The following is a 20653-nucleotide window of genomic DNA, read 5'->3' on the forward strand; positions in this document are numbered from 1 at the left end:
TGTTGAGGAGGTTTGGGTTCGGGGGAGGGTTTATTAGATGGGTTAAGCTCCTGTATAAAGCCTCGGTGGCGAGTGTGGCCACGAACCGGCGGAGGTCGGAGTATTTCCGGCTGTATCGAGGGACGAAGCAGGGGTGCCCCCTGTCCCCTCTGCTGTTTGCATTAGCAATTGAACCTTTGGCCATGGCGTTAAGGGAGCCGGGGAAATGGAAGGGGGTGGTTCGAGGGGGAGAGGAACATAGAGTGTCGTTGTACGCAGACGACCTGTTGCTGTATGTGACGGATCCAGTGGAGGGGATAGTTGAGGTAATGCAGATCCTACGGGAGTTTGGAGACTTTGCGGGCTATAAGCTCTCAATGTGGGAAAGAGTGAGCTCTTTGTGATCCACCCGGGGGACCAGGGAAGAGGGATAGATGACCTACCGTTGAGGAGGCGGAAAGGAGCTTTCGATACTTGGGGATTCAGGTAGCTAGGAGCTGGGGGGCACTGCACAAACTTAATTTGACGCGGTTGGTGGAACAGATGGAGGAGGATTTTAAAAGGTGGGACATGTTGCCACTCTCGCTGGCGGGTAGGGTACAGTCGGTTAAAATGGTGGTCCTCCCAAGGTTTCTTTTTGCATTCCAATGCCTCCCAATTGTGATCACTAAGGCCTTTTTTAAGAAGGTAAGCAGGAGCATTACGGGATTTGTGTGGGCGAGCAAGACCCCGCGGGTAAGGAGGGGGTTCTTGGAGAGTAGCAGAGATAGAGGAGGGTTGGCATTGCCGAATCTGGGTGGTTATTATTGGGCAGCCAACGTGGCAACGATCCGTAAGTGGGTGATAGAGGGAGAGGGGGCGGCATGGAAGAGGTTGGAGATGGCGTCCTGCAAAGGAACGAGCCTGGGGGCGCTGGTGACGGCACCACTGCCGCTCTCGCCGACAAGGTATACCACGAGCCCGGTGGTGGCGGCAACGCTAAAGATCTGGGGGCAGTGGAGACGGCACAGGGGTGCGATGGGAGCCTCGGTGTGGTCCTCGATCAGAGACAACCATCGGTTTGTCCCAGGAAGGATGGACGGGGGATTTCAGAGCTGGCATCAGGTAGGGATTAGAAGAATGGGGGACCTGTTCATTGACGGGACGTTTGCGAGCTTAGGGGCGCTGGAGGAGAAGTTTGGGCTACCCCCGGGAAACGCTTTCAGGTACATGCAAGTGAGGGCGTTTATGAGGCGGCAGGTGAGGGAATTTCCGCTACTCCCGGCACAGGGGATTCAAGATAGGGTGATCTCGAGCATATGGGTCGGGGAGGGCAAGGTGTCGGCGATATACCAGGAGATGAAAGAGGGGGAGGCTTTGGTAGAGGAGCTGAAGGGTAAATGGGAGGAGGAGTTGGGGGAGGAGATTGAGGAGGGGCTATGGGCTGATGCCCTAAGTAGGGTTAATTCCTCTTCCTCGTGTGCCAGGCTTAGCCTGATACAATTTAAGGTGGTTCATAGAGCGCATATGACGGGGGCGAGGCTGAGTAGGTTCTTTGGGGTGGAGGACAGATGTGGGAGGTGCTCAGGAAGTCCGGCGAACCATGTCCATATGTTTTGGTCATGCCCGGCACTGGAGGGGAGTTGCGGGAACAGTATCTAAGGTGGTGAAAGTCCGGGTCAAGCCAAGCTGGGGCTAGCACTATTTGGAGTAGTGGACGAGCCGGGAGTGCAGGAGGCGAAAGAGGCCGGCATTCAGGCCTTTGCGTCCCTAGTAGCCCGGCAAAGGATCTTGCTAATGTGGAAGGAGGCAAAGCCCCCCAGCGTGGAGGCCTGGATAAATGATATGGCTGGGTTTATTAAGTCGGAAAGGATAAAGTTTGCCTTGAGAGGGTCTGCACAGGGGTTCTACAGGCGGTGGCAACCGTTCCTAGACCATCTCGCGGAGCGTTAGATGAAGGTCCTAGACCATCTCGCGGAGCGTTAGATGAAGGTCGGACAGCAGCAGCAACCCGGGGGGGGGGGGGGGCATCGTTCGTGTGTTTGGGGGGGGTCCTTTGGGGGGCATTTGAGCAAGAAAACACATGAATGATCCGGAAACTGACATGTACAGGAAGAATCCAATGTACAAAGTTCTGTATCTTATTGACTTGCCATGTTCATGTCTTGCCACGCGAGTTCTCTTTCTTTTCTTTGTGAGGGGGGGGGGGTTGTTTGTAAGGTTGAAAATATTGTTGTAAAAATCCTTAATAAAAACATATTTTTTAAAAAAAGGTAAAACTGATAAGATTTTTTGTTGCGACAAAACTGTCGGAAGATTGTATATCGGAAAGTAGCGAAAGCCGTACCCGTATTTACAGCACCGCCTTAATACCCCTGTCCCAAATTTGAAGAGCAGCATTCGGATTAATACCCCTGTCTCAAATTTGAAGAGCAGCATTCGGATAGGAAAGATGGCAATGCAGCGCTTAATGAACCCAGAGGAATTTGTGGTCGCAGCGACCAGCAGCAGTAGAGTGGGACAATGTCCCATTTGGGAGGAAGAGGAATCAGGTCCCGGGAGTATAGGACATACTTGGTGGGAGAACATGAGCGAGATCCACAAAAAGAGCTTAGAGAAAGCTCGCAAGCCGATGGCAATCGTGTCCTGCTTGGCACAATTGCGAGGCACAGAGGAAGTCGCTAGGACGCTCCGGAAAGAAGTAGAGGGCAGACGTCGAATGAGTAAGGTCGATATAAGCGAGGTAGAGCGAGGGAATTTAGAATTGAGGAGGAAATTGGCACCAGAAGACGGAGAGGAGGAGGATGCCAAAAGGGCACATCAGTCTTGTCTGGCACACTTAAGCAGCTTCCAGTCTCAATATGAAAAGGCCTATCACGACACGCAACGTGCAGTCCTGCTAAGTGAAGAAACAGAAAAGCAGGTAGAAGCATTGCAGAGACAGTGCAGCGACCTCAAGGCAGCGTTAAGAGCACTCCATGCTGCCACCACAGAGCAAAGACAAAGCACGCTAGATCACGCAAAGTGCCGGAAGCAGATTGCAGAGCTGCAATCTCTGCTTTCAGTTCAGAAAGGATTCCAGGAAAACTTTGGAGCAAAGTTAGATCAGGAAGACAGCCCTGATTGGGAAGAATTGAATGAAACAGCGCAGAGATATGTTCCGGGAACATGTGCGCAGGGAAAGCCACAAAAGAGAAAAGCTCCCCAACCCCCCACAGAGCAGATAGTTCAGGCTCCAATGAACCCAGTCACCACCCACCGCACAGCCACATCGGATGATGCAGAATTTCTATACTCCACCCCCTTAACAGTGACCCAATTACGGGACGCGTGCGAGAAAATCACACCGTTCCTCCCCAACTCAGACCCCCACCATTTCTTTGCTACAGTCAAGCATCAGGCGACCATGCACAGCCTGGATGAGCGAGAGCATGTAAAGCTCACAGTTTTAAGTTTAGACCCTTCAGTAGCAGCAGCCCTTCCCGACCCACAGAATGCAGGAGGCACCCTTGCAGAAATGCATACCGCGATCCTGGATGCGATCGGGTATAACCGGGGTGACCCCGTAGATGGCCTCAACAAATGCAGGCAAAGGAAATCCGAGCACCCCACAGCGTTCGCTTGACGCCTGTGGATCCACTTTGCAGCAGTCTTTGGAGACTTAGACCGTGCCCATTTGTCCCCAGGCAACATGGCCAAATGGACCCGCACATGGACTCCCATGCCACAGAAACAGGACAGAAAGCTTGCGCGAGTTATGATCCCTCAGAGGGGGCCCATAACGAGAAGTGGGTAGTGAAAAGATTGTCACGCGCTTGGGAGCAATCTATACAAAGTAAACCCACAGTCAAGATTCCCGAGGAAAAGCAGGCATGAGCAGATATGCAGGCAGTAAAAACACACCAGAACCCCGCATGGGTGGATGAGGGAAAGAACAGCCCCCCACCCAAGTCACAGAAGTGTTACAACTGCGGACAGTTGGGACACTTCGCAAGAGAGTGCAATGCCCCCAGAAAGCCACAGAGAGCCCAGCAGACGGGCACTCTGAGTAAGAAAAAGTCAGAGCCCACTCATAGCGTTAGCGCCCGTTCAGATCAGACGGACTTGACCGGAACGGACTGACGGTGTACGGGCTCCCCTAGTTGGGTCTGCGACACCCTTTGGAATAGGTCCAGACGACTGGTAGTTGCAGCGAAAATTCGGGGACAGGCCACCGAATTTCTCTGGGACACAGGAGGGTCCTGCACCACAATAAATTCCTCCACCATGTTTCAAAAAGACACGTGACTCACTACAGCCACCATCACCCTCAGCGGCTTTACAGGCCACTCACAGCAGGGACACATCACAGCCCCTGTACCCATTCAAATCGGTACCACCACCACCACCAAGCACCCCGTAGTTTTAGTTGATCTGCCCCACACAGCAGAACACATTCTGGGAATCGATTTCATGAATTCCCATAATCTTTCATTTGATCCAGTCAACCAGTGTGTCTGGAAGATGGCAAAATCCGCAAGAGCCCTCGCAATGCTCAACATAGGAGAGTACGCGAACAAAATTAGCGCAGTAGGCAAATTTTGGTTCAACCCGACCATGCTTAGTACGGACAAGCAGGTTAGGGCAGTTCTGCAAAAGAACAGGGCAGCATTCGCGACCCACAAGCACGACTGTGGACGGATGACTGGCTCCGTACAAATAACAGGACCTGACCCTAAACCCCCAAAACAGTATGGATTTCCCCAAGAGGCAGAGGGAGAAATCTCCAAGGTACTAGAAAGCGTATTAGAGCAGGGCGTACTTAGATCGGTAGCCTCCACTAATAATGCCCCGATTTGGCCAGTGAGAAAGTCCGATGGATCATGGTGACTGACCATCAGTTACCGTGAACTCAACAAAATCACCCCCGCAGCAGCCCCACAGTAGCCACAGGTCCCGAGACCATGCTCAGGCAGGGACTCAATTCCCAATTCTTTACGGTTTTGGATGTCAGTAATGGATTCTGGTCCATTCCATTGGCAAAGGCGTGCCAGTACAAATTTGCCTTCACCTTTAAAGCAAAGCAGTACACATGGACATGCCTGCCACAAGGCTTCCACAACTCCCCCTCCATTTTCCACCGACAGCTGGCAAATGGTTCAGCCAAATTCTCTCGCCCAGAATGTTTCGTTCAGTACATAGACGACCTACTACTGCAGACAGACACCAAGGAAGAGCACATTGAGTTTCTGTCCGAACTCCTGGAACTCTTACACTCAATCGGTTGTAAAGCCAACCCCAAGGAGGCCCAGATTTTGGAAGAAAAGGTGATATAATTGGGAACAATTATAACACATGGTAAACGCGAGATCGAGCATAAAAGGATTGACTCGATTGCTAAATTGCCCCTTCCCCAGAACGTTTCAGCTCTCCGGTCGTTTTTAGGACTGGTTTGCTACTGCCGAAACCACATTGACGGTTTCGCCAGCAAGGCAGCACCCCTCTCAGACCTCCTAAAGGAGCCCCCTGGGAATGGCTTCTGCAGCATACGGATGCTGTGGTCTCTTTGAAACAGGCACTCATAGCAGCCCCCGCACTACAAGTTCCAGACCCGCTTTCCCCTTACGCCATAGAGGTAGCGACGACAGATCGCACCCTTTCGGCCGTGCTCCTCCAGGAACGGCACGACCAGTTAAAGCCCGTAGCTTATGCCTCCAGAATTTTAGATGCTGTGGAGCAGGGATTTTCAGCCTATGAGAGGCACCTGCTCGCAGTATTTTGGGCAGTGCAGTATTTTTCATATATTACCGGACTGAACCCCATTACAATTCTCACCGAACACACCCCCACCCAAATTTTACTGGACGGACGACTCAAGGACTGTACAGTAAGCCAGATTAGAGCAGCTAGATGGACCCTTCTCTCTCGCAGGGACGGGACATCACTGTTAAAAGGACAAAGACGCACACCTATTTAGCCGACAACTTAACAGTACCCCGGAACCCCCCCATGAATGCAAAATTATCTCTCCACACCACGACACTGGCCCCTTTATTGCTAAGAGCCCCCCCCCAGAAAGATAGGTAGTTCAACCCAGAGCCCCCAGCACACGGACACGTGTGAGCCCATAAAGATCTATGTGGATGGATCTTCCACGGTCTTGGATGGGAAGCGCATAACAGGTTGCGGTATATATGTTGAGGACGCGCAGGGACACGCCCTCGAGGAAATATCAATAAAACTTCCAGGCCACTTAGGCGCGCAGGCAGCAGAGCTCGCGGCCATCGCATATATAGTGGAACACCCAGATTCCTTCCCCAGCCCAGCAGACATATACTCGGACAGCCTCTATGTCTGCAACAGCCTCACGGAATTCCTGTCCCTGTGGAAAGCCAGAGGATTTGTTTCCGCTGGCGGAAAACCCCTCCCCTCAGCCCCATTGCTCCGTCACATTTTAGAGAGAGCCCTGAACAGGACCGTTCGGATAGTCAAGGTTCGTAGTCACCATCGTTCCTCCCCCCCTGGAAATGTGAACGCCGACGCACTGGCCAAAGCAGGTTCCAGGCATGGATATTTTTGGACACCCGCCGAAAGCGCACCAGTGAGTGCAGTTCAGGTCTTACAGACAAAGATCGATGATCTAGTGGAGGCCCAGAAGCAGGACAGCAATCTCAGGGAGATTGTAAAAGGAAACTATCCAGCACCCTATGAGAGATTTAAAAATGCACTGACCACACATGACGGTGTGGTGTTAAAAGACACCCTTTATGTGGTTCCTGAACAAGACAGGAATCAACTGATTTGTTTGTTCCATGACGGTCATGGACATCAGGTCCCAATACAGCCCATCTCAAGCAGCTTTGTTGGTGGCCGAATTTAAAGGATGATATAAATCACTACATCGAGAATTGTCTTATCTGTGCCCAGAATAATCCGGACAGATATGCCAAAAAGGCTCAACTCAGCCACACCCGACCCGTTAATGGCCCCTGGACTAACCTCCAGATTGATTTCATAGGACCATTGCCCTCTTGCAGGAATGGCTATAAATATGTACTCGTGGTGATAGACACGTTTACGAAATGGGTGGAAGCATTCCCAGCCCAAACAAACACTGCAAAACCACAGCCAAGATTTTGACCCACCACATCTTTACAAGATGGGGACTCCCCCGCAGCATTGAATCAGACCAAGGTTCCCATTTTACGGGACGTGTCATGCAGAACGTCCTCACGATATTTGGCATCACCCAAAAATTCCACATAGCATACCACCCACAGTCAAGTGGTATCGTGGAGCGCATGAATCAGACCCTAAAATCCACCCTCCTAAAAATGGTCCAGCAAAACAACACCACTTGGGACTCAGTCCTCCCTTTTGCGCTGATGTTTTTGCGTAATACAATTTCAACTTCCACAGGTTACACCCCACACACCCTCATGACCGGACGCCCCATGAAAGGCACAGAATTTGTGTTAGGTTTAGACTTGACCAGCCCAGAGACGACGGCCCTCACACACGAGAAAGCAGTAGAGCAATTAGTGGAAAATGTTAAAACGGCTTAGCTAGCAGCCGCAGTAAAATTGGGCACAAGGAAGAAACAGAGCAAGGCTTGTTTCGACAAGACAGTGCATGCGACTGAGTACAGTATAGGACAGGAAGTCATGCTCTCCGTATATAACCCCAGCACATTCCTGTCACCAAAATACTCGGGTCCGTACTCCATTGCGGACAAAGTAAGCCCTTCCGCATATAAAATAAAGGATCCCAACGGTAAGACTGCGTGGTTCCAGATCAACCAGCTGAAGGCATATGGAACACAGTCTAACCACGCACACCATGTCATGCTCGACGCATCACACCACGCCCCGCCCACAGCCAACGTAACCCTACCATCCCCCAACACGTCCAGCCCAGCCACGGACTCGACCTCGACTCCACCCCCGAAATATACACTCCGCCCCGGAACGCCCACAGACTGCAGCAGCAGAGACAGCGACTGTGACTCGGATGATAACCACAGCACGCCTCCCTACTATCCCCATGCAACAGGACCCACACCCAGCGAATCAGACTACGATCCGAGTGATCCCTTCATGATCACTTTCCTAAACAAACCCCACCACCGAACTACCATGACGACCCCGTTTCTGTCCCCACACAACTAGACACCAGCTATTGGCACCGAGATAACTCGTTCCGACTCATCCGCAACGACGAGAGCGACCTCACCTCACACCATACAGCCCTTTCAGCCCTGATACACTCAAGAGTTTGGCACCCGGGAGAAGATGTCGACCTTGAGTCTGACTCCCAAAACAAGAACCCCTTTACGACCCTGTTCGCAACCGATAACGGAGGTGTCCAGATGATGTTTTAAAGGAACCGCTTGGGAGAAACGGTGTCCTTTCTGATGGAACCTGCAGAATGTTTTATGTTGTTTGTAAGTTTGTTAAATGTTGTATGTCAGACCAGAATTTTCTTTTTTTCCACGGCCCCATGCCCTTTCGGCCGAAACCTCTGAGGACTTGCCCACAGAGACTTGCTATTGGCCAGACGCTAGTTCAGAGGAACTAGTTTGTCTGCAGAGACTTGTTAAGGTACCAGGCGCCCGTTCATAACTGCCCTTCTGGTTCGAGGGAAGAACCAGTATGGCAGCCCCACCACGATGACTACATTTCTTGCCCGTTCTTGTTGGTTGCTCAGGCAGTGGAGAAACGGCTTGGGACCCGCCCTGCCTGGGAACCCCCCCTCTGGTCAACTACGCTCGGGTAGGGGAGACACGGCATTGGTAGCCGTCCTATCCGGGGACTCCATCCAACTCTTACCCTTCGCAGCCCATACGCACCTCATTTTGGAAATTTTAGTTCAAAAAGTTCTGTTTTGTTTCAGGTAACCCTTAGGTTGTCGACCATCTGCTATTTACATCCTGAAACATTTGGATGGTAGATCGCACAGTCTGCGAGACGGCTCGCACTGGTTCATTATTTGAAAGTGTGTCTTGTCCTAAAATTAGGTTTTTTAAAAAAAGAGGGAGTCACACATACTGACCAATTATAAAGGGAGTAATTGGCACTAAAGGACAGACAGACTATCGTACGAGATGTTAAACCAAGATAGTTACAGACACTATGCTTGTTTCCACAGAACTCCAGAAGCCATCTTGGCGTGCCAGGTTTATAACCTGGTACTCTCTGTCATATGTAATAGAAACCTTACTGGTATTGGTGATACTCTGCTGCATCGTGCAGACTATGCGTCTAAGAAAATGGAGAAGGAGAGTCTACCGCGCTCGAACCCCGGTATATAGGATCAGATCCCCTATTTTCGGATACGACCAGACCCCCGACCCCCGCGATCTATAATAAAGAGCATTCATTTGCGGTTTTATTGTAAATAAAGAAATGTAAAGAACTGTTCATGAACAAATTGTACGATCCTGAGCTTGACTGCCAAGCCAGGAAACATGTGTATAGACTGCTAAGAGTTTGTTTGTATGGTTGAGGAAGTTAGAATAATGAAATGTTTAAGTGAGTGTAGTGCATTAAGAATAGTTGGAGGCCCCCATGTTTTTGTTTTGTAATGCATGTCCCTGTTTGACATAGCACCCCTTAGAATTGTCAGTTAAAATTTTTTTGCATAGTTATGGTCAGTGTAGAGGCCATGAAAGAAGTGCCCCCCAGGTCAGGGAATGGAAAGCAACATAGTTATGTGATCCTTCACGCTTCGCGTTAGGATCACAAGGAGGGATGGTAGCCACCTAAAGTGGCCAACTCCCGATTTAAAATGGCGAATGGCAAAGGCTGATGGGAAAGTCAGCCAACAAGACAGAAATCAGCGGCTGCAGGTTTGCTGTGTATTAACCTCTGCAAAAACCAGACAACATCGATACCAGCGACCATCAGCCTAACAAAGTGACAGCCATCTGCATACTGATGAGCAATCCCCAGGAACAATAAGTATCATTTTGACACACAAAGCAAAGCCAGACTCCTCGGCGCCAGCAGGAGCCAACACAAAGGAGGTGAACGAGCACCTCAAGACCGCCCATCGATCAGGGAACCGCTCCAGTATTGGAGAAAATCGAACCAAGCGATTGGGACAAAGTCCAATCACTTGGGATCAGGTACAGGGTCCGCCCCGAAAGGCGGGAAGCCCCTGGGGACTATAAGAGTTGAGCCCCAAGTTCAAATCGCTCTCTCTTCACTTTTCAGCAGCTCCTCTTCACTCTCTTCTTCCTGCCCGAGTCACCAGCAACACGAACCAACATTGACCGTGACCGGTGCAGTGAAGATCGACAATCGTAGGTCTTAATTCAACGCTCGCTACGAGATAGGCGCTCCTAGCTACCAATCCGTACCAACTTCGAATCCCGCAGACTCAGGATCCGAACGAAAGGCCATTTGTTCCCCTGACCTGGTGCGCCAGTCCAAAGTTAAGTGTCGCGCCTGTTAGTTGTAGAAGTAGCTTAGACGTAGAATTTGTGCATGAGTAGCGATTATGGTGTATAATAAATGTGCTTCAATTTAAATCTTACTAATCGGTGTATTGGGTTATTGATCATTACTCGGACTTGAACCTCGTGGCGGTATCATAAAGATACCTGGCGACTCGAGAGCAAAGGTAATAAAACAGAGCAATTGAACCAAGGAGAAAATCAGCAACAGTCTTCATCTGAATCAAACTGGACCAAAGTGCTGCCGATTCGCATAACTAGGGTTGTAGATAGTGCTTAGTGGGGGTTCAGTTGTATGGAAAATTAGAAAAACAAAGTTACTGGAGAAGGAGAGAGTGCAGGTTAATGATGAGGAGTTAAATGAGTTAAAGGGGCAGAGGGCTCAGGAGAGGTCAGTAAAGTTTCCAGAACACGTAATAGAGCAGAGAGTATAGAAAGCGGCAGGAATCCAACTTCAGGCACAGCAAAAAAAGGGGACAACTATGAGAAGGGGGGTGATGATCAATACAGAACTGAGGGTGTTGTACCTAAATGTGCACGCTATGCGAAAACCAGGTGAATGAGCTTGCTACGTGCATTGAAATTGGCAAGTACGATGTTATGGGCATCACACAGACGTGACTGCAAGGGGATCAAGGCTGGGATCTGAATATTTAAGGATATGTGTTCTATTGAAAGGACAGGCAGATGGGCAGAGGGGGAGAGATTGTATTGTTAATCAGAAATGAACTTAAATCAATAGCAAGAAGCGATGTAGGGTCGGAAGGTGTAGAATCTGTGTGGGTAGAGTTGAGGAATCGCAAAGGAAAAAAGACCTTGATGGGAGTTATGCACAGTAGTCAGGATGTAGGGCAGGAATAAATCAGAAGATACAAAAGACATATAAGTGGTACTGTATTGGCTGTATAAGGCTCTGGTCAGATCCCATTTGGAATGTTGTGAGAAGCTCTGGGCCCCGTATCGAAGAAAGGATGTGCTGGCTTTGGAGAGGGTCCAGAGAAGGTTCACAAGAATGATCCCGGAATGGAGGGCTTTTCATATGAGTGGTTGAGGACTCTGAATCTGTAATTGGAGTTTTGAAGGATGAGGTGGGGATCTCATTGAAACTTACAGAATACTGAGGCCTAGATAGAGTGAACATGGAGAGGATGTTTCCACTAGTAGGAGAAACTAGAACCAGAGGACACAGCCTCAAATTGAAGGTACGATCCTTTAAACCAGAGATGAGGAGGAACTTCTTCAGCCAGAGGGTGGGGAATCTGTGGAACTCATTGCCACAGAAGGCCGTGGAGGCCAAATCATTGAGTGTCTTTAAGACAGAGATAGATAGGTTCTTGATTAATAAGGGGATCAGGGGTTATGGGGAGAAGGCAGGAGAATGGGGATGTGAAGCATATCAACCATGATTGAATGGCAGAGCAGACGATGGGCTGAATGACATAATTCTGCTCCAATGTCTTATGGTCTAAGTTGGGTGGTGCTGGCAGAACCAGACTTAGCTTCGTTGAGCAGGGCACTAGTCAGTCAGTATCATTTGAAAGCACTATCAATGAGCACTTCCACTTTTCTGATGATTTGAGAGAAAATTGATGGGGCAATAATTGGCTAGATTGGATTTGCCCCACTTTTTGTGGACAGAGCAATTTTCCACCTCGTCTGAAAGATGACTGTGTTGTGGCTGACCTGGAACAGCTTGACAAAAGGCACAGCTAGATCTGCAGCACAGGTCTTCAGCACTACAGTTGTCATGCTTTTGAGGGTTTCTTGTATCATGGGAGTGAATAGAATTATTAATAATAATAATCTTTATTGTCACAGGTAGGCTTACATTAACACTGCAATGAAGTTACTAGTCGCCACATTCCGGCACCTTTCGGGTACACTGAGGGAGAATTCAGAATATCCAATTACCTAACAGCACATCTTTCGGGACTTGCGGGAGGAAACCAGAGGCTGAAGACTGGGTTCTGTAATGGCCCACCTTGGGTGGTGTCTAGGATGGACCAATTACTCAGTAAAGGTGGTTGTGAATACTTCAACTTTGTCTTCAGCATTCATGCTAAGCTCTGCTATCATTCATGTTGGAGACATTCATGGAACTTCCTTCTCCCGTTAGCTGTTTAATTCCAACACTATTCATTACTGGATGTGGCAGGACTATAGGGTTTTAATCTAATCCGTTGACAGTGGAATTGTTTAACTCTGTCTACAGCATGCTGCTTCCACTGTTTAGCGTGCATCTAGTCCTGTGTTGTAGTTTCACCATATTGGCGCCTCATTTTTAGGTACACTGTGTTGCTCATGGCATGCTCTTCTTCACCCCTCATTGAACCATGCTTGGTGCAAAGTTTAATAGTGAGGGATATGCTGGGCCATGGGGCTACAAATTGTGATGGAATATAATCTTGCTGCTGCTAATGGTCCAGAATGCTTTCCTGATGTCCACTTTGTTATGAATGCATCTCATTTACCATGCCTCTCTTCCCAACATACCACTTAAAATCCATCTCTTTGACCAAGCTCCTTATGTGGAAAGGTTTCAAATTTTGTTTGATAATGCTTCTTTGAGGCAAGCACTTGGGATCTGAAGCTCATGCAGTGGACTTCCAGGTCCATTCCCTCCTGACCGGATACCTTGGTGGGTATGCACTGGCCCACCAGCAGGGCAAGTAACAACCTGACAGTCATACTCACAGAACCATACCTTCCAACCAACATCTCTCCATCGTTGGATTTATTAGTCCAGGTCTCTGAATAACCAGTTCAGTGACATACCACACAAAACAACTAGCATTCATTGCTGCAAGGAATTCACATGAGATATTGAAGTCCATATTACAGCGATAGCAGTTCGATAAATTGTAAAGCTACTCAAAATATCTTAAGGAATGGGGACGACTAGACTGTCAAAACATGAACCATGCCAAATTGAAGAATATATAGATCAAATTGTTTTATGGTACATCTTGAAACTCTATTAACCTTACATTTGGGACTTGCTTTCTTATGATCCACCACCCAACTTTTCCCATCATAGGGCTAAATCTGTTTAAGTAAAGCAATCTCTCATTTTGATTTGCTGTTTTGTTATTTCAATTGAGGGCATTAGTCAGTAGATAAAGTACTTTCTCAAAACAGAAGAATTGTCTTGAACAAACAATTTGATTTACTTGGGAAGCTTGTTTAAAAGTCCAGACGTACAGCACCTTTCCTGGAACTTTTAAAATTCTCTTTCATGATCCTGCTTCACTCTGACCCATACCACTGGCTGACTCCACTCTGTCTCAGAGAAACTCCTCTGGCTGATCCTGCTTTGTTCCTCTGTAACTTCTCTGGCTGACCCCATTCTATTTCTGACAACCCCTGCTGGTTGACCTATGAGAACCTCCACTGGTCGACTCCATTTTGTTTTGGACGAACCTCTCTGGCTGACTCTGTTCCTGAGAAACCCTGCTGGCTGATCCCACTCTGTTCCTAAGGAACGGCACTAGTTGATTGTGCTCGGTTTCAGACGAGCCCCACTGGCTGATTTGTTGCATTTGCCAAAAAGTTGGCTTTAAGAAAAAATAAAACAATGAAGTTTCCTTCACGGTTTCATACGTCAGTTCAAAGCTCATATCAAAAACACAATCATTTTCAATATTTCAGCCTGCAAATGTGTACTCAAGAAATTAGCATCAATTAACTTCAATTGTGAGCAAGTTAACCTAGTTTGGTGTACATTTTTAAATACCAGAACACGTGCACTTGAGCAGGTTTCACAATATTGTAATTTTTTTACTGTCTGCATAAAGACTATCCTGACCTCCAGGACAGAGAAGGTTAGCAGTGAGCCCTTTTAAGCTTAAATTAAGCAACTATGGTGTTATCCAGGAATTGCTAAGATACAAAATGTTTTACTGCAGTCACTTGAGGCAGAAACAAAGGTTACACTAAAACAGCATAATAGTGCATACATATCAATCTTGGTCTCTATAATTCAATAAGTCATAAGGTTTTCAGACTGGGTCCACTTTACCTGTGGAAAAGCACCCAGCAATAAAATTATACATGTTTCTATTACAAACTTAGGTTGTGCCTGTTGTGAGCATTAAAACGAGTTTAAAAGCATCAAATACTCAAAATTTAGCTTGCATGTAATGTTCCCTGCAGCATATTGATACCAATACACAAAATAAGACCAGCTACAGCAAAATGTAATTGAAGCAACAGGCTGTGTTTTGCAAGATTAATAAACAGTTAGTTTTTGAATCCGAAAGGTAGAGACTTTGTGCCTCAGTCTCGGCTTTACATCTGTTAATGTTAGAAGCAAATGTAGAAAACAGATTTTGGAACTGTTAAGAGTTTGTAAAAAGCAGTACAACTGTGACAAGTAATTAATGAGCTTTGCATCATCTGTTTTTTAAGCTGAAGAAACGCTTGAAAGCACTTTTCTTATAAAAACAGAAGTTATTTCACACTTTAAAATCGAGGCAATTCTCTTCTCAGCTCAAATAATAATCAATTGTCGAGCACTATTTCACCAAAAAGTTTAGTATGATTAGCAGTCATAAATCACTACGGTGAGCAAATGAGGGTCCTACCCAAGTGTAGAGTTTGAGAGATGTTGGAAGCAGGTTGGAAAGAAGGGGGAAGAAAGAGCTTTTGTATCACTAAAATTTTACCTGCTCTCGTTAGCATCTCAAACTCGGAGACTGTTTCCTGCAGAGGCTGCATACCTTTACTAGGTGCCTCAGTGAATGAGAGCCCCTGGCTATCATTCTGTACCACCTGCGTTACAACTTCTGCTTTATTTCCAAGTGAGGGCTGTAAGAACACTTTGGGCTCTATGTCGAGTTCAAACTGCAAAAAGGAGCAGAAAGGCAAGAAGAATTAGGCACAAATTTGTCACAAAGAAATAAAAACACATGGGTTAATAATGTATGGCAACTTAACTCGCATCAGAAAGAAACATTTTGGATGGAATTTTCAATAATTTCTGAACTAAAAACAACATTCATAAGAACCAGGAAAGCTTCAGCATTTGCACCATTCTGGTTTGCAAAACCTTTGAACACAGATTAATTATTGTATTTATTAATCCAGCACGGTTGTATCATAGTCCAGGGGTCACTTGCAGAAGCCTAGTCACACCTTTTCATTGCTGCACCTGACTACCAGTCAAGACTTGCTTGGTTTATTGGCAGCTCACTCTGATTTGCTCAGTAACAAGAAAAACAGGTCGTACACCTTGCTGTGAAGTTTAAGCTTGTCCTAGCTTCTCTCCGTGCATGTATAAATAGCATCTTTAAAGAGAGATGTTGGCCCTACGGTTTTTGATTATGTCTTTGTGTACAAATTTAATATCCCAATGCTTGATCTTCCATTATTCCTTGCAGGAGGCAACAATTGCCACTTTTATAGTGCTCCTCAAATTGTTGGGAAGATGTTTCAAAGCACTTAACAGTGAAGAAGACCTAGAAAGCAGCCATAATAAAGAAGCAAATTACTGCGGATGCTGAAATCTGAAACAAAAACAGAAAATGCTGGACAATCTCAGCTGGTCTGATAGTATCTGTGGAGAGAGCACAGAGCTAACGTTGAGTCTGGATGACTCTTTGTCAAAGCAGCCATTTAGATCATCACAGTTGTGCCCAGCCCTTTGCCAAAACAAGCCAAAACTGATCCCACCACCATACTCTTTCTACCCCTACAGGTCTGCATCTTCCCGTTTCAAGTATTCAGCCACTGTTCCTTTAAAAGATGCTTCAATTACTCCCTGTAGTAGAGCATTACACACTTCAACAACTCTTCATTTGAAGGCATTTTCCCAAATCTTTTTCCTAAAGTTACAGTGACAATTATGAATTGATGACTCGCTATTTCTAGCATTGACATCTGGGATCAGTCACTTCCAATCCTTCAGCAAACTGACCAAACCCAATTAGCCCTCAACACTTTGTTTCTTGTCCATCAACTAAATCTCCATCCATGTTGCTACTTATTGATTTATATCATCCAAGCATCTTTGGAACATTATGAAAAATCCAAACACACTGCATTTAAAACATTCCCTCCATCCACATGGTAATTTCTTTAAAAATAGCAAGTTTGCTAAATATTTCTTGCTTTTAACAATTCATGTTCTCAATTATCCTATGCCTTTCTAAATACTCTCTAAATTGATTACAATAGATTTCAAGCGGTTCCCCACAACTGACATTTGACTGAGCTGCAGGAAAGGGAGAAATCAAGACTGTTAGGATGAGATCAGTCAAGGATTCTGCAGATGCTTTAAAAAGCCGTGAGGAAAGGAGGGAATTAAGTACCAAAGCAAACAGAACAAGGCAACAAGTTCCAAAGAGGAGGATCATAGTGGCTAAGGTGGACTGAAGACGAGGACAAAATGTATGTTAAAGTTCAAAGTACACAAGGGGATAATAGGTTGCAAAGGATATCACTTCATAAACAAAATCTCCATTATACGCAACCAGACAATCATTAATGCATAAAGCAATTTCCAATTCTGATTTCAATAAAACTATACAGTGTACACATATATATGCATGTGTACACAATTGTACAAGTATATTTACATGCATACAGGCCACTCAGGACTGAGATGAGGAGTCACTCAGGTGGTGGCGGATCTTTGGAATTCTCTGCCTCAGAGGGCTGTAGAGGCTTAGTCATTAAGTACGTTCAAGACTGAGATCAATATGTTTCTATACATTAAAAGCATCAAAAGATATGGGGGTTATGCAAGAATATGGTAAAGTAGATGATCAGCCATGATCTGTGAACAGCGGAATGAACTATGGGCTGAATAGTCTACTCCTGCTCCTATTTCTTATGTTCTTATTTCTCATATAGAACACGAGTTACCCATACATAGAAACATACACAGGAAATAGAAGCAGAAGGTGGCCATTCGGCCCTCTGAGCTTGCTGCACCTATCCTGATCCTGCCATTCCCACCATATCCCTTGATTTCTTTAGCCCCAAGAACTATATCTAATTCCTTCTTGAAATGACACAATGTTTTGGCCTCAACTACTTTATGGTAGCGAATTCCACAGGTTCACCACTCTCTGGGTGAAGAAATTTCTCCTCACCTCAGTCCTAAAAGGTTTGCTCCTTATCCTCAAACCATGACTCCTAGTTCTGGATTCCCCCACTTCGGAAACATTCTTTCTGAATCCACCCTGTCTAATCCTGTTAGAAGTTTCTACGAGGTCCCCTCTCACTCTTCTGAACTCCAATGGATATAATCCTAACCAACTCTTCTCGTATGACAGTCCCGCCATCCCAGGTATCAGCCTGGTAAACCTTCACGGCACTTCCTCCATAACAAGAAGATCCTTCCTCAGAAAAGGACAGCAAACTGCACACAATACTCCAGGTGTGGCCTCACCAATGCCCTATACACTTGCAGTAAAACATCCCTATCCCAATACTCAAATCCTCTTACTGTGAAGGCCAGCATACCATTTGCCTTCTTTACTGTTTGCTGTATCTGTGCGCTTACTTTCAGCGATTGATGCACAAGAGCACGAAGGTCTCAGAGAATCCATCTCTCCCAATTTACACCCATTCAAATAATAAGCTGCCTTCCTATTTTTGCTACCGAAGCAGATAACTTCACGTTTATCTACATTATAATGCATCTGCCATGCTTATGCCCATTCACTCAGCCTGTCCAAATCCTACTGAAGCATCCCTGCATCCTCCTCACAGCTCACCCTCCCGCCCAACTTTGTACCATCTGCAAATTTTCAGATAATACATTTAGTTCCCTCGTCTAAATCATTAATATATATATACACTGTAGACAGTAGGGGTCCTAGCACAGATTCCTGCATACCCTACTAGTCACTGCCTGCCAATCGGAACAAGGCCCATTAAATCCAACTTTTTGTTTCCTGTCTGCTAGCCAGCTTTCTATCCATTTCAAGACACTACCCGCAATGCCATGCGCTTTAATTTTACGTAGTAATCTGCTATGCGAGACCTTGTCAAAAGCCTTCTGAAAATCTAAATAAGCCACATCCACCGGTTCTCCCTTGTCAACTCTACTAGTTACATCTTCAAAGGATTTTTGTAGATTTGTCAAGCATGGTTTCCCGTTCGTAAATTCATGCTGACTTTGTCTGATTTATACCACTGCTTTCCAAATGCTGTGCCTTGAAATCCTTAATAATGGACTCCAGCAGGGCAGCATGGTGCTGCAGTGGTTAGCATTGCTGCCTCACGGCACCAAGGTCCCAGGTTCGATCCTGGCTCTGGGTCACTGTCCGTGTGTTGTTTGCACATTCTCCCCATGTTTGCGTAGGTTTCGCCCCCACAAACCAAAGATGTGCAGGGTAGGTGGATTGGCCACACTAAATTACCCCTTAATTGGAAAAAATGAATGGGGAACACTAAATTAAAAACAAAAATGGACTCCAGCAACTTCCCTACTACCGACGTTAGGCTCACTGGTCTATAGTTCCCTTTTCGAATAGCGGGGTTACATTTGCTACCCTCCAATCTGTAGGAGCCATTCAAGAGTCCAAAGGATTATGGAAAATTACCACTAATGGATCTACTGTTTCTAGGACCACTTCCTTAAATACTCTGGGATGAAGATTATCAGACCCTGGAGATTTGACCGCTTCAATCCCATTAATTTCCCCCAAACCATTTCTTTACTAATACTAATTTCCTTCAGCTCCTCACTACAATTTGGGTTTCTCAAAACTTCCTGAACATTATTCATGTCTTCCTTTGTGAAGACAGAAGCAAAATGTGAATTTAATACCTCAATCATTTCTTTGTTCCCCGCTATGAATTCCCCTGTTTCTGACCGTAAGTGGCCTCCTTTAGTTTTTAATCAATCATTTTCTCTTTACATACCTGGAGAAACATTGTCAGTTTTCACGTTCCCTGCTAGTTTACTTTCAAATTGTATTTTCTCCATCTTAATCAATCCCTTGGTCTGCCTTTGCTGAATTTTAAACTGTTCCCAATCCTCAGGTCTATTGCTTATTTTAACTAATTTATATGTCTCTTCTTTGAATCTAATTCTATTTCTAATTTCCTTTGTAAGCCAATGTTTGGCCACCGTTTCCTTTGTACTCTTGTGCCAAGTAGGAATAAACAACTTTTGGAGTTCACCTTAAATAAATTAAAGCAATTTTGTCTTTACTGTTTTTCATTTAACTTTTTTTTTGCTGATGGTATAATGTGATTGGCACAGTCGGTGGTCAGCTCATATCTATACTACACCAAGCCACATGTAGGGTTTTTACTTAACCAATTTACACAGGTTATATAACAGCATCTAGAGTCACTGTTGTCAGTAAGGTATAACAAAGTGCAATAGTGCACGTGGTATTTTCCTACTGCCTCTATTTAAAAAAAATATTTGTCACATGTACCGAAGTAGTGAAAAGTATTTATCTGCGGCCAAGGGAGCGTGCACAGTACGTACGTAGTAGACAAAAAATAATAATAGACAGAGTACATTGACAAATGGTACATCGACAAACAGTGTTTGGTTACAGTGCGGAACAAGGGGTGAAACAAAGCAAATACATGAGCAAGAGCAGCATAAGGCGTCGTGAATATTGTTCTTCCAGGGGACACATCGGTCCAAGGGAGAGTCGTTGAGGAGTCTAGTGGCTGTGGGGAAGAAGCTGTTCCTATGTCTGGATATGCGGATCTTCAGACTTCTGTACCGTCTGTCTGATGGAAGGGTCTGGAAGAAGGCAAAGCCTGGTTGGGAGGGGTCCCTGATAATGCTGTCTGCCTACCTGAGGCAGCGGGAGGTGTATAAAGAATCAATGTGAAGGTGGCAAACTTGTGTGATGCGTTGGGCTGAGTTCACCACACTCGGCAATTTCTTGCGATCTTGTGCCGAGCAGTTGCCATACCAAGCTGTGATGCAGTGGATATGATGCTCTCTATGGCACATCTGTAGAAGTTTGTGAGAAAAATAGGGAGCAGTACAATTATAGATTGCCCTTCCAAATTTGAAACGTGTCTGGAGAGCATTTAGTGTAAATAACACCAGGGTGAAATAGCAATGGGAAGATTAATTAAGCAAATTACACAAGTGGCATTAGGGTGATCTTTTCCACAGGTCTTAATGGTATAAATAATGTTAAATACGTCTAGCAGTTGTACCATACCTGACAAATCAGTTTCCTCTATCATAAATCTGTGTAAGATTTCCACATGTTTAGATTATCTCAACACTCAATATGATAACTTCTGTGAAGTGTAACAATGAACCCAAAC

General features: G+C 46.0%; 1 protein-coding gene across 2 annotated transcripts in view; it reads right to left on the reverse strand.

The window, feature by feature from the left end:
• tmem259 (transmembrane protein 259) overlaps positions 1-20653 on the reverse strand; it is a 97199-nt gene that overhangs the window by 42980 nt on the left and 33566 nt on the right. The window contains exon 3 of one of the 2 annotated variants that reach the window (XM_072482681.1): positions 15112-15235. In XM_072482681.1, the coding sequence (XP_072338782.1) occupies positions 15112-15235 (124 nt within the window). Of the gene's footprint in view, positions 1-15057; positions 15236-20653 lie in introns of both variants that reach the window. The other variant, XM_072482680.1, reaches the window with a different exon arrangement.

Source organism: Scyliorhinus torazame, chromosome 18 (assembly GCF_047496885.1).
Source record: "Scyliorhinus torazame isolate Kashiwa2021f chromosome 18, sScyTor2.1, whole genome shotgun sequence".
NCBI lineage: Eukaryota > Metazoa > Chordata > Chondrichthyes > Carcharhiniformes > Scyliorhinidae > Scyliorhinus > Scyliorhinus torazame.